Consider the following 12,341-nt stretch of genomic DNA (forward strand, 5'->3'; position numbering starts at 1 on the left):
ATTTTGTTCTGCGTCCGCCGCTGACGACACCATATGTTTAGTGCCATGATTTGAAATCTCTACACGTGGGAACGCGAAAAAAATGAGAGACTCAAATGCTAGTATGCACCGTCGACCTTACATCAACTTCAAAAGATTATTTATATCCCACCGTTCTTTTTTATTTAAAAAAAGCTTTAATCACTAGTCTTATTTAAAAAAATTATGAGTTATCATCTACTCTTTTGTTATTTGTTTTATCGTTAACATTAGTTGGGAATGTATTATAATTTTACATATTTGCATAATTTTTTTGAGTAAGATGAATAATTAAAATTTGAAAAAAAGTGAACCGCGCCAAATAGAAAAAGAACGGAGGTAATATTACATACTCCAAACATAGAGATGTTTGGTTTTTATAGACTAATTTTTAGCACCTCTATTTTATTTCATTTTAGTCTCTAAATTGCTAAATACGGAAACTAAAATTTTCGTATTTGTTAATTTAGTTACTAAAATAGAATAAAATGAAGGAGCTAAAAATTAGTGCGTACAAAGATTAAAAAACTGTTGAAGAGTACGAAAAAATATAGGAAGTGATTTTTTTTACAAATGTCTATTCAGACGGGGATTAGACAAATCCTGAGATACATATACTATATTTTATTATACTAAAATAATAAAGGTAATTTATCAGGTGCAAACCAACTAACAAATGTCACAAACAATTCTCAAAAAATTATAGATGTACTTTATTGATAAAGTATAAAATTTTAATTTCAAATTAATCATATGTTAAGAGATATATAGAAAAAGAAAAATCTGAGATACAAAAACAAACTGGTCATCAGGATCATAATCAGAGTTTCGACAGCCGCCTAGATTAAATAGCATCCATATCCCAGTCGCAGCCCTAGTGAGATTTAATTAAGCAGTGATAACCAACGATCTCACGTGCATGGTGGCATGCTCATCGAGCAAATTAGTCTGGAATCAGTGTGAACATGCAAGCAGCTATACAAGCACGTACTATATCCCCATCAGCATCGCCATCACGCAACAAAACACACCAAACTCACTTGGCCAAACTCGTCGTGTCCTTTTTCCATTTCATTGTCTATTCCAAGTCAGTCAGTCAGATGGACGGTCCTTTCTTCCTAACAACAGCCTAACAAACACAACCTTTTCATCTTCTTCATCTCATCTTGGCTCTATAGACTATAGTACATGAAACCGTGCTGCAAATGCATGACCAGGCTCTAATTTGCCACTACCAGACTCTAATTGTCATCGCGCAAAAGATTTGGATGCAATGCGATACAAGAAATCAGGTCCAACTGGGATGCTCACATTATATGCACCAAGAAAGAAAGAAAAGCCCAGCATCCATCTCCAGCTGACCTTTGGCACAAGATTTGCAGCCTTCCTTTTTTTCAACAGAATCTCCACCAAACTTTCTATGCAATCCAAGACGAATCAGGACTGGTCGTTATGCACCAGCAGAAAACACGCTGACATGCTACGCAACCTTTGTAACTTCCCTTCTCCAAAGGTCTGCTTCTTTTAAAAAAAAACAAAGCCTATTAAGTTCTAATGAAGAGGTGCTTGTGCTTCCAAAGAGTGCAACTTATCATCCAGCTCCACGACACCAGACATGCAGCACAACTTTGCTTCCTCTATCTATTAAGAGATCATAAGTTATTCAGTTCCTTAAATTCAAGTCATTACAACAAGATCGCTATAACGCATAAATACTAGTAAAATTGCCATGGCAGCACAGTACAGGGCAATGGGAGGAGCGAAGATAAAAGGTGCACATGATTTCAGAGGGAACATATCTATTGCAAATGATCGCAAAGACTACAGGCATGTTTGGTTCACTACCTCAGTTGCCACACTTTGCCTAACTTTTCTGCCTAAGGTTAGTTATTCAATTCGAACGACTAACCTTAGGCAAAGTGGGGCACATTTAGCCACAAACCAAATAGGCCCTACATCAATCTGTCGTCGTAGATATGCATACATAAAGGCCTACTTCTCTTTATCAGAAACCTCATTGAAAGACAGGTCAAGGTATTCTGATAGGCTCAATCCTGGCGCCGGTTTAATTTGTCCATGAGCAGGCGGCGTTTCCTTCTTTTTTCGCAGCGATTCTGGGAGCCAGGACTTGTTGGAGTCATACTCACCTCTAGGTATTAGTATGTTGCCAACACCAGGTTGCAGGTCCACCCAAGGGTCATCAAGCATTGACTTGTTCATGTAACTCTGGCCTTGCCAGCCACCCCTCCCCCCTCTCCCCCTTGAACCTGGGCTGCCAAAGTAGTTGGGCCCCCTGCCACGTCCATAAGATGAATATGGGCCACCTCTTGGTCCATAGTTCATTGTGCTGCCACCTCGGCTGGGATTCGGGTGTCTGAACCCAAAGTTTGGTGGATTTGAATAAGAACCTCGGCCTCGAGGACCAGAATGTGACACCCAAGGAGGTGGTGCGCTGGGAGGACCTCCTTGGTATCCTGACATTGGATCCTGGAACTGCATAGGACGTTGCCATGGACTGCTCCTTGGTGCATCTTGTGGCATCGGGGATGGAGAGTGAACTTGCCATGAAGATGTAGGCTGCTGGTGTGGAGGGTGGTAGTTGCTGCAGTAGTTCCCTGGTCGAGAGTTAGAAACATGGTCAGGACAACATTCCCACAGTAGTTATGACATCAAAGTGGCACTGAAAATGAATTGGTAAGTTAAGCATGCAGCAAACAGAAGAACTCTAAACATGACTGTCATGCTAGGCACGACCACACGAGAGAACAAATAGATGATGCCAATCCTCAAATGTTAATAATGGAACCAGACACCCAAAATATATAAGTAATGAAAGCAATTTAGACTTCAAATCATTAACCCAAAAAATATACTCTAAGTTTCTTTAATCAATCATATTCAACATTAACCAGTTAACCTAGGGCATGTTTGGTTCAGCTTTTTTTAAGGAGCTTTTCTGAGAATTTGACTGTTGAGAGAATCTGAGTATCATGGAGATTACATGCAGAGAAAGATAAAAGAGCCATAAGGTTTAGGACGTAGAAAGTGACGATTTTCTACTATCGTAACGATTCGACCGATTTTGTGTTCACGTTAATTTTGGACGGTTTTAACTAAAGTGATTCTCATAGAAGCGGGCTGAAAAGCTAGTCGTTTGGCAGTTTGCAGCAGCTTCTAGTGGCCAGAATCTGAAAATAGCTGAAACAAACAGGGCCCTAGCTTGTATGCCACTACTGTAAGGCTGTTTTCTTGACTGCGATATATAATTCTCACTGGAATCCTTGTTTCTCTTGTTGGTTAACCGAATTCCAGCTACTGAAGTGCTATAAAAAAACATGTCAACATCCCTAGGATCTTACCCCTAAACTGGAATCCTAGAATATCATTTTTTGCCTATGGAGAACTAGATAACACGCCCTTTTATATGCCATTGCTACCTAACCATCTACTTCCTGCCAAACAAATTGTACACAGACTAATAACCAAATGCGCAAACGAAAAGTTACAAGTTGATATGATCTTACACATGCAACATTAGCATTTTGGAAATTCGATATGCTCAAAGGATACTTAGATTTAACTAAAAGAGATCACAGAGTAGCTTTAGAACAGAAGCAAGCCTTTTCCAATTCAACTGTAACACTCATCTGAATGCAGCTCCATTAAAGAAAAAACATGCATGTATCAATCTAATAGGACACATAGTAGCATATGGTTAGATCTAGATCTAACGGACCAAAAGACCTGCTTGCACGCTTGCACGTAATGGCTGCATATCAGTCGTTGCCCACATAGAAACCCTAATGGCTTTAGGCACAAGCTCGGCCACTGCCAACATAACACACAGGCCGAATGTGCAACTATGGAAGAACACTAAAGCTGCATTATCTTTTTTTCTTTCTCTGCATATAGGATGATGCCACGGATGGTTCTGTTAAGGTTTAGATCCAATTGAGTATGGCGAGGTGTAGTTAGGGCTGCCTACTACAATACTAGAAATCAGGAAGAGGGTTTTGTTAGGGTTTAGGTTCAATTACGAATATGGCGAGACTGAATTGTGCAGCATATGCAACCCTAATCAGACAATCGACATTAGTGGGTAACGAGGAGAAGAGTAGCATAAGCTAGTAGGTGCTTGTAGGGTAGTACGGACCGTAAGCCGGCGGAGGCGGGGCGTAGCAGGCGGGAGGGCTCTTGCGCTTGTGGGACCAGGTGGGATTTGTGGCGCCTCCTGAGGAGGATGTGAAGGCGGCGGCGGGGTTGGTGTAGTAGTCGAAACGCTGGGGCGGGGGCGGGCACACGGATGCGGCCTCGTCGTCCGGGAGGTCAGGATCCGGGAGGAGGCTCCCCGCGGCCGTCGGCGGAGGAGCCCCCGCCGGCGACACGTTTGCGGCGGAGCGGAGGGCGAGCAGGCGCTCCCGGCGCTTAGAGGAGGACTCCTCCGCTTCGTGCTCGCCGCCGTCCATGTCGATTCTGATCGAATCGCTCCCTCGCTCAATGCCGCTGGATGAGGTGGCGTGGTCCGCGGTCCGCTGCTGCTGCGGGCGACGCTGCGATGCGAACTCGCCCTTCGGAAGGAGGAGGAGCGGACGCGAGCACGTGGTGGAAGAGGGGAGCGGACGGGGAGTCGCGCACAGTCGCACAGAGATGAGCTGATGGCAGACTCCGAACAGAAGATTGGTCAGCCCACCAGCCCATGTAACAACACTTTTTTTTTCTAATTTCTCTCACCCTTTCCACTCTTCGACGCATATATAATTCAAACGATTTATTTTTAGTTTTTATTTAGCATTAAAGGTTTTATAATAAATTTGATTTTACAATCGAATACGCTTATACTTTTACTGGCCAGTTGCTCGTGCTTTACTACAATTATTATATATCATAAAAATAGGTATTGAGATATTTATTTAGATATAATTATTTTTATTTCTAAACACTAAGGTACGTGTGGTTTGGTAGTTAGCTCCAAATTTCTAGAGTAGGAGAGCGTTGTGTTCGAGTGCTTGCTCTGCACTATTTTTTGTTGATTAGCCACAGAGCATTAGCTGAGAGAGCACTGCGCGGGCGCTGGGCGTGGGGCCCAGGGCAAGGCGGGAGAACCAGTCGGGACGCGTGGGCGGTCCCAGAGTGTCAGCATGCAGGATGAAGCCGTGGTAACACCAGATGCCCACATTATGTTTTTAATATAGTAGTAGATATGTGTCCGTGCGATGCCACGGAACACAAATTGTGAGCCTCCAATGGACTCAGGCCCTGGCGACGGCGGCGTGAGTACAATGATGACGCCAAAATTCGTGATTAAACATAGATACATAACGATATTGTCGGGGACCATAATTAGGGGTACCCCCAAGACTCCTAAACTTGGCTGGTAACCACCATTAGCATAAAGCTGCAAAGGCCTGAAGGACGCAATACAGGTCAAAGCTCCGCCCACTCAAGGGACACGATCTCGCCTCGCTCGAGCCCAGCCTCGGGCAAGAACAGTAGACCCAGGTGGATTCATGTCTCGCCCGAGGGTCTCCTCAAGCAACGGGCGCACCCCCGACTCGCCCGAGGCCCAGCTCCGGCAGGCTTCGCGGAGAAGCAACCTTGGCCAGATCGCCTTGCCAACCGACCGTATCACAGGAGCATTCAATGCAAGGATCGTCTGACACCTTATCCTGACGCACGTTCCTCAGTCGACAGGTCTGAAGTGACCGCAGTCATTTCGCCCCTCCACTGACTGACCTGACAGGAAAACAGCGCCGCCTGCCCTGCTCCGACTGCTGTGCCACCCACCAGGGTGAGGCTGACAGCAGCCAAGTCTAGCCTCAGGCGCCATAGGAAGCTCCACCTCGCTCGACCCCAGGGCTCGACCCCCGCCTCGGCCTCAGAAGACGGTATCCGCCTCGCCCGGCCCCAGGGCTCGGACTCAACCTCGACCCCGGAAGACGGTATCCGCCTCGCCCGACCCCAGGGCTCGGACTCAACCTCGACCCCGGAAGACGGTCTCCGCCTCGCCCGACCTCAGAGCTCAGACTCAATCTCGACCTCGGAGGAGTCACCGCCTCGCCCGACCTTGGGCTCAGACCGACCACGTTACAGGGGGATACATCATTACCCTACCCCTAGCTAGCTCAGGCTACGGGGAACAAGACCGGCGTCCCATCTGGCTCGCCCCGGTAAACAAGTAATGACGGCACCCCGCGTGCTCCATGACGACGGCGGTTCTCAGCCCCTTACGGAAGCAAGGAGACGTCAGCAAGGACCCGACAGCCCCGACATATGTGCTTCTACAGGGCTCAAGCGCTCCTCCGACGACCACGACATCACATGAACAGGGCACCAACACCTCTCCAACAGCCACGTTGGCATGTACATAGGACTCTGGCTCCTCTCTGCTAGACACGTTAGCACATTGCTACACTCCCCATTGTACACCTGGACCTTCTCCCTTACGTCTATAAAAGGAAGGTCCAAGGCCCTCGTACGAGAGGGTGAACGCGCGGGAGGACGGGCTGACGAACGAGGCTCTCTCTCTCCCTCGCGAACGCTTGTAACCCCCTACTGCAAGCGCATCCGCCCTGGGCGCAGGATAACACGAGCCGTGGTTCCCTCTTTTGTTCCCCCTTGTGTTCTATCTCGCGCCGACCCATCTGGGTGTGGCGGAACTGCCCGAATTATTCCAACTTAAGTGCCTAAGTCCCGCCTTAGAGGCTAGACCACACTTAAATGAGAATAACCCGTCAATCCCTCGGATCTAGTCCGACACGGCCACTGACATGATCAAGTACCACAATCTCACTCGATGGTGAGTCACAGAGCAAATACAATAAAGCATAAAACCATGCATTAAAGAGTATTAAATTATTACATCATCATCGGAGTTTTGCAAAAGTAGTCATTATTGTTCGAAGTGTAGCGGAATAAAACTAACGGTAAATAAACAGAGAGATGGGGAAGCCTGTCCCATCACTCCTCATGCTCCTCCTCAGCCGAGGTAGGGTCCCACTCGACAGTCCAACCCGGTGGCAAGATGGACGGCCAAGTCACTCCAGCAACCATGTCCTCCAGAGAACCTGTAAAATTATGCCACAAGCAAGGCTGAGTATACTAATACTCAGCTAGACTTACCCGGTGTGAGGAGTCTACTCCTCTACCTCTAGACATGCATCTGTTTGGATGTGGGGTTTGGTTGCCAAAAGCACTAGCTGAGTTTCTAAGTCAAGTTTTAACTTTGCCAATTTAAGTGTGACTCTCTTAAGGCTAAATGTGTACTATCTACTCATACATAGTAGCAAACATTATTAGCAATCAACATCTTATATCAACTCATCATATTTCCACTTGTTACTCAATGCAGTACAATGGATCAAGCAGTCTCATTAGCTGCGAGAAGCAGACGATTCGAATCGAGTTTTTATCCTTGCAAGGTAAACCTAAACACACGACGTGGCGAGGCACTCCGTCCCCACACACATCAACCGTCCCCATCGATTCCCCGTCAGCAGATCAGGGCTCACCGCCTTGGCGTACAATGCCTCACTGACCCCGACTGCTGTCGTGCAGTGACCGCACTTGTACCCACCATAACTGGAATGGGAGACCACGTCTCAGGTCGCGTGAGGGGCAAAGTCTACTGCCAGGTTCAATCAGGTACTAGGCTTACCGATTTACCATATTTCTCGGTATGTGTTTAGTACGTTCAAACGCTTGACACAGGTATCCGCACGTTAATCCTTATTCCATTTTCCCATCTCGTAGACAACCAATCCCCATGGATTGTTGTCCACAACTAGAATCATGATAGTATGAAAGTGGGTACAACCAATTTCCTGATCTCGCGCGAGTGCTGGAAAAATCACTCGTCTTCTACCGAGATCCTAATTAAATAAAGCAACTACTCGACCTAGCATACTAGTATCCATTTCAAAAGGATTCCTGAGATCATGCAACTAGGGTTTCACACAACTCCTACACTTAAGTGCACATTCAATCCTACAATCATTAAGTATATTAAAATAGCATAAATAACAGGTTATGCATAAACCGGGGCTTGCCTTCCAAAGCAGTGGCAGGCAGGTCCTCTGGTGCAGGCTCTGGTGCTGGATCCGGGGCTACCTCCTGAGCAGCTCCTTGCTCCGGCACGAGGACGTACTCTCCGTCAGCAAGGTTACAGTCTATCGAATGCAATGAACATGTATGTCATGATTATGCAGGATTTAATAACATTATGCTAAAGAAGAAAACTAAGTTAAGGAGTAACTTAGGGTTTCTTGGTCATGCGGGGCTTTTAGTGGGTTATGCTTATCACTTTTAGGTTTAGGTTTTTGTTGAGGATAAACATAGGGAATTGATATTGCCTTTATATACTTCAGTGGACAAGTTATAAAGAGTTTTTAGGATGACACTAATTTCCTGTTATTCACTTTTCCCCTTCTTTATTTTCTACTTATGGTTTCTAGTGTAGGTTTGAACTACGACAGTGGTTTAATATTTTCCAAAAATTCTGTAAAAATTACAGTGGGTTGCCATTTGCTATTCTAGCCTGTTTTAAGAATTTGAGGCTTAAAATATAAAGGCTATGCTTTTAAACAAAAATAACAAGAGTTGTGTAAAATGGGCCACTTTACACTACATCTCTTAATTAGGGGTGATCTCTGCCCTAAGGGTTATTTTTGTTGGCATCTAACAGTAATAATAGGCTTCTGTGCTAAAAATCACAGAAAGCTAAGGGATGGTCATTTAGTTATGATTTTCTAAAGTTAAATGCCAAAAAGGCACTTTCTACTACATTGTTATTTGAAAAATGCCAAACAGCAAATTTCATATTTTTCCTAAGTTCTTATTAACAAAACATTAGTTGTCCCAAGGGCTGGGGTGTTTTCACCTTGGGGTTATTTTTGTAGGGTTTTTCTAAGTTGTCCTTGTTTTATTAAAATAAAAGGTATCCTACTTATTTTATACTAAACCAGGGTATGATAGATTTTTCCAGTGAACTACATTGAATAAGTACCCTAACAAAAATAGGGGTGCCCTCTGGTTCATTATTTAAATCACATTTTCTATTTTTCTTAACCTTAAGCATATTGTAAAATAAGTGGTAAAAACTAACTTAATGGGGTGGACAGAGAGGTTTAGCATTTTTAATTAGGTCAGTAGGTGGACATAAACTTCTCCAAATTTTTCTAACCCTAGCCAAATAGTACAACTATTTTTCTTTCTATTATTGAGCTTTTGGCCAAAACTATAATTAAATCAGAACCTTAAAGTTTTCTATAGTACATAGGGGGTTTTATATTTTTCTTAAGTAGGTTACATTATTTAGAGTCTGACAAAATTGGTTTGACCAAATTTGGATGAACTAAACAGAAGTTATGGATTTTCAAAGTTTCTATTCAAATTTAAAATCAGGTTTAATAAGGTTTTCTAGAAATGCAGTTTACACCGAGGTCCCCAGGGTCTTTCCTAATTAATCTTCGCATTTCTACCCTTGCGCCACTATTCCTCTGTGTGACTGACAATGCGCAAAACCCCCTGACTTTCTCTTCCTCTCCCCCGCGGTCCCTCCCAGGTGTAAACAGTATCCACAGAGAAGAAAGGGGTGGCGCGGCTTACCGGCGACGAGAGAAGTCCGGCGAGGGGTAGGGTTAGCTCGGGGAGGTTCTGGCGGTCACAACGACGTACGGCTCGCCGGCGGGGATGGCCGGAATCGCTCGGTCCACGCGCGCAGGCGGGTGTCCTCGTCGGCGGCGGGTGTGCCGGCCAAACCACGGCGACCTAGTCCAATCCAACGGCACAGTGAGCTTTCTGGGGTGATGTAGAGGCTATCTGTGCGTTGAATCGAAAAATGGCTCAGTGATTTGCCCGGTCCACGTGCGCCGGCGGGGGGATGAACTCCGGCGAGCACGGTTTCGCTATTCCGGTGACGCGGGTCCTCGGTTCAAGCTTGAGTAAGCTTCACGGCCTCACAAGGAAGCTATCTGAAGGCTTGGATCGAACGGAGGAGGACGGGAAAGGGGCTGGCCACGGTGGTTGCTCTCGGGCGGCTCTGGCGGGTTGCGGGGAGGTCGCCGGAGCTAAGGGCGGGCTCAGGGAAGTTTGGCGTGGTACGGAGGAGGCAACAGGGAAGGCAGCCGAGCACTGGGACGGGCTTTATAGCCATGGCGTGGGCGTGGTCACGGGCGGCCGCGGGTGCGCGGGGGTTCGCGCACGGGCGTGCTCTGAGCGCGCCCCCGGGTGTCAGCCCACGTCGAACACGTGGGAGCTCGCTTCTGCCATGGTTCAACGGCAGATTTGAGCACCTTAGCATGCGTATCTTGACAAAGTTACTGTGTACGGTCTCTTCCCTGCTCCATATCCTACCTTTTTGCTGTGAGTTCCAAGTTAAGATATGGTCGGGGTAGGGAGATAGAGGGGTGAGAAGTTGGCTATGTCAGCTAGGTCCAAGCCGAGACAAAAATGGTGCCAAGTCGTGTCAAACGCCCTAGTAGGGTAGGTGTCACCTCTTTCCAGGGCCTTCTAGGGTTAATTTGGCGCCACTTTGTCAATTGGATCGAAGTGTTTTGAATTTTGGATTAAGGTGAACATGTGGGATCTTTGTTCAAAGGTTAGTTTTTAGACTTAGGCAAATTCTGAATTTTCTCTTGTGCTCAACCTTTGGTGAACTTTTTGGGGCTTTTCTGAAACCGTTTTGAGGTTACTTTCTTACTATCATTTGTAGGTTATGAAGTATATTACAACTTTTACATTTGGCCCAAGCCATGATCATAAGGTTTACATGACCTTTTGATCATACTTACATCTAGGGTTCCTATTGCCCAAGAGGGGTTTGCTTTAGGGTTTTGGGAAATTCCCCCCTTAGATGTGCATGACAAGCTAGGGCATGATATCCAAGATGGGTGGCACTTGCTTAGGACCTTGAATTCCAAGTTTGATGTACTTTGCCCAAACCAATCCACATGTGATAATAGGTAAAAAGGGGTAGTCCTGGGTGGACACCCTGAGTAACACCTGGGGTGTTACACTGGGCTAGGACACGCAGCGACAATTTACTCGTCGGTCCAGGGACCCCCCGGGGTCGAAACACCGACAGTTGGCACGCCAGGTAGGGGTTTGCTGCGTGTTGACGAACAGCTTCCCGTCAAGCTCCAGATGGGTAGTCTCCAGCAACCTCTCCAGCCCGGGACGCTGCTCCGTTTCAGGAGTCTCGAGTTCATGTCCCTCGACGGCAGCTACGACATGGTACTCCTTCCTCCGCCGCGCGACAACGACAACGACGACCGTCAGCCCGCCCGACGGTGGCGGAATCGACGACGTTTTCCCCGCGTGACGGAAGAGCAACATCCAGGTCTGTCCCGTCACCTTCCCCGCCGACGGAGGAGGAGGCGGGGCAACCATGGCCAAGCAGGAGGCGGCACCTCGTTGGCTGTCGAGCGAGTCGACGACGCCGGCACCCCAGCGGGGGACACGGTGGACGTTGACCTCGCGTCTGAGACGAAGACGAGCGTCGTTTCCCCGCAACACGCCAACCCCAAGCAGACGGACGACGCCAGCACGCTCGCGAAGGACTTGCTGGACGTTAGCCTCGTACCTAAGATAACGGTGCAGTCCGTCCCGGACGCGACTTCGTCACCATCCGTCGATCAAGAGGTACCGTCTGTTTTCTATCCTGTGCCTTTTAGATTCAGCTCGACCCACCAAGCGATCCCGCTTCGGTGGACGCTTTCATAAAGGCATATCCTAACCTTCCGGGGTACCATATGTGGTCAACCTGGGACCGACTGATGGCCGTCTCGACCTACGCCCCCCCGGGTTCCGAGGAAGATGACGAGCCCGACTCTGGTTGGGATTTCTCCGGGCTCGGTAACCCCAGTGCCATGCGAGACTTCATGACCGCATGTGACTACGGCCTCTCCGATTGCTCCGATGATGGCCACAGCCTTGACAACGAGGACTGTGGCCCAAGTCGCGAATGTTTCCACATCGATCTAGGGGGTCTCGACGAAGGCAACCACCTTGGTATGCCGGAGGACGGCGATCCCCCTAGGCCTGTGCCTCGCGTTGACATCCTTCGGGAGCTAGCTGTGGTCCCAGTCCCTGCGGGGGGTCAGGACGCACAGCTCGAGCAAATCCGCGAGATGCAGGCCAGGCTCGACGAGGAAGCAGGACAACTTGTGCAGCTCCGGCAGAATATCGGGCAGGAGTGGGCAGGCCGAGCTTCCGCCGGAGAAGCGCGTCATCTGGCCCAGGACGTCCAGCACCGCATCGCCGATGATCCCTAGGCAAGGCTGCCCCCAGCCTCCAGTGGGGTCGGCCAGAACCTGGCTGCAGCAGCA

At 47.6% G+C, this 12,341-nt stretch overlaps 1 protein-coding gene across 1 annotated transcript; it reads right to left on the reverse strand.

Moving 5' to 3' along the window:
* Positions 1-1,635: 1,635 nt before the first annotated feature.
* On the reverse strand, positions 1,636-4,629 carry LOC100273229 (proline-rich protein 2). Its single transcript, NM_001147671.1, has 2 exons — positions 4,172-4,629; positions 1,636-2,633 (listed from the first exon to the last, which is right to left on the reverse strand). The coding sequence occupies exons 1-2, from the start codon at positions 4,482-4,484 to the stop codon at positions 2,011-2,013; spliced, it is 936 nt and encodes a 311-aa protein (NP_001141143.1). The 5' UTR covers positions 4,485-4,629; the 3' UTR covers positions 1,636-2,010.
* Positions 4,630-12,341: the final 7,712 nt, after the last annotated feature.

This window comes from Zea mays, chromosome 10 (genome assembly GCF_902167145.1).
Source record: "Zea mays cultivar B73 chromosome 10, Zm-B73-REFERENCE-NAM-5.0, whole genome shotgun sequence".
In the NCBI taxonomy this organism is placed as follows: domain Eukaryota; kingdom Viridiplantae; phylum Streptophyta; class Magnoliopsida; order Poales; family Poaceae; genus Zea; species Zea mays.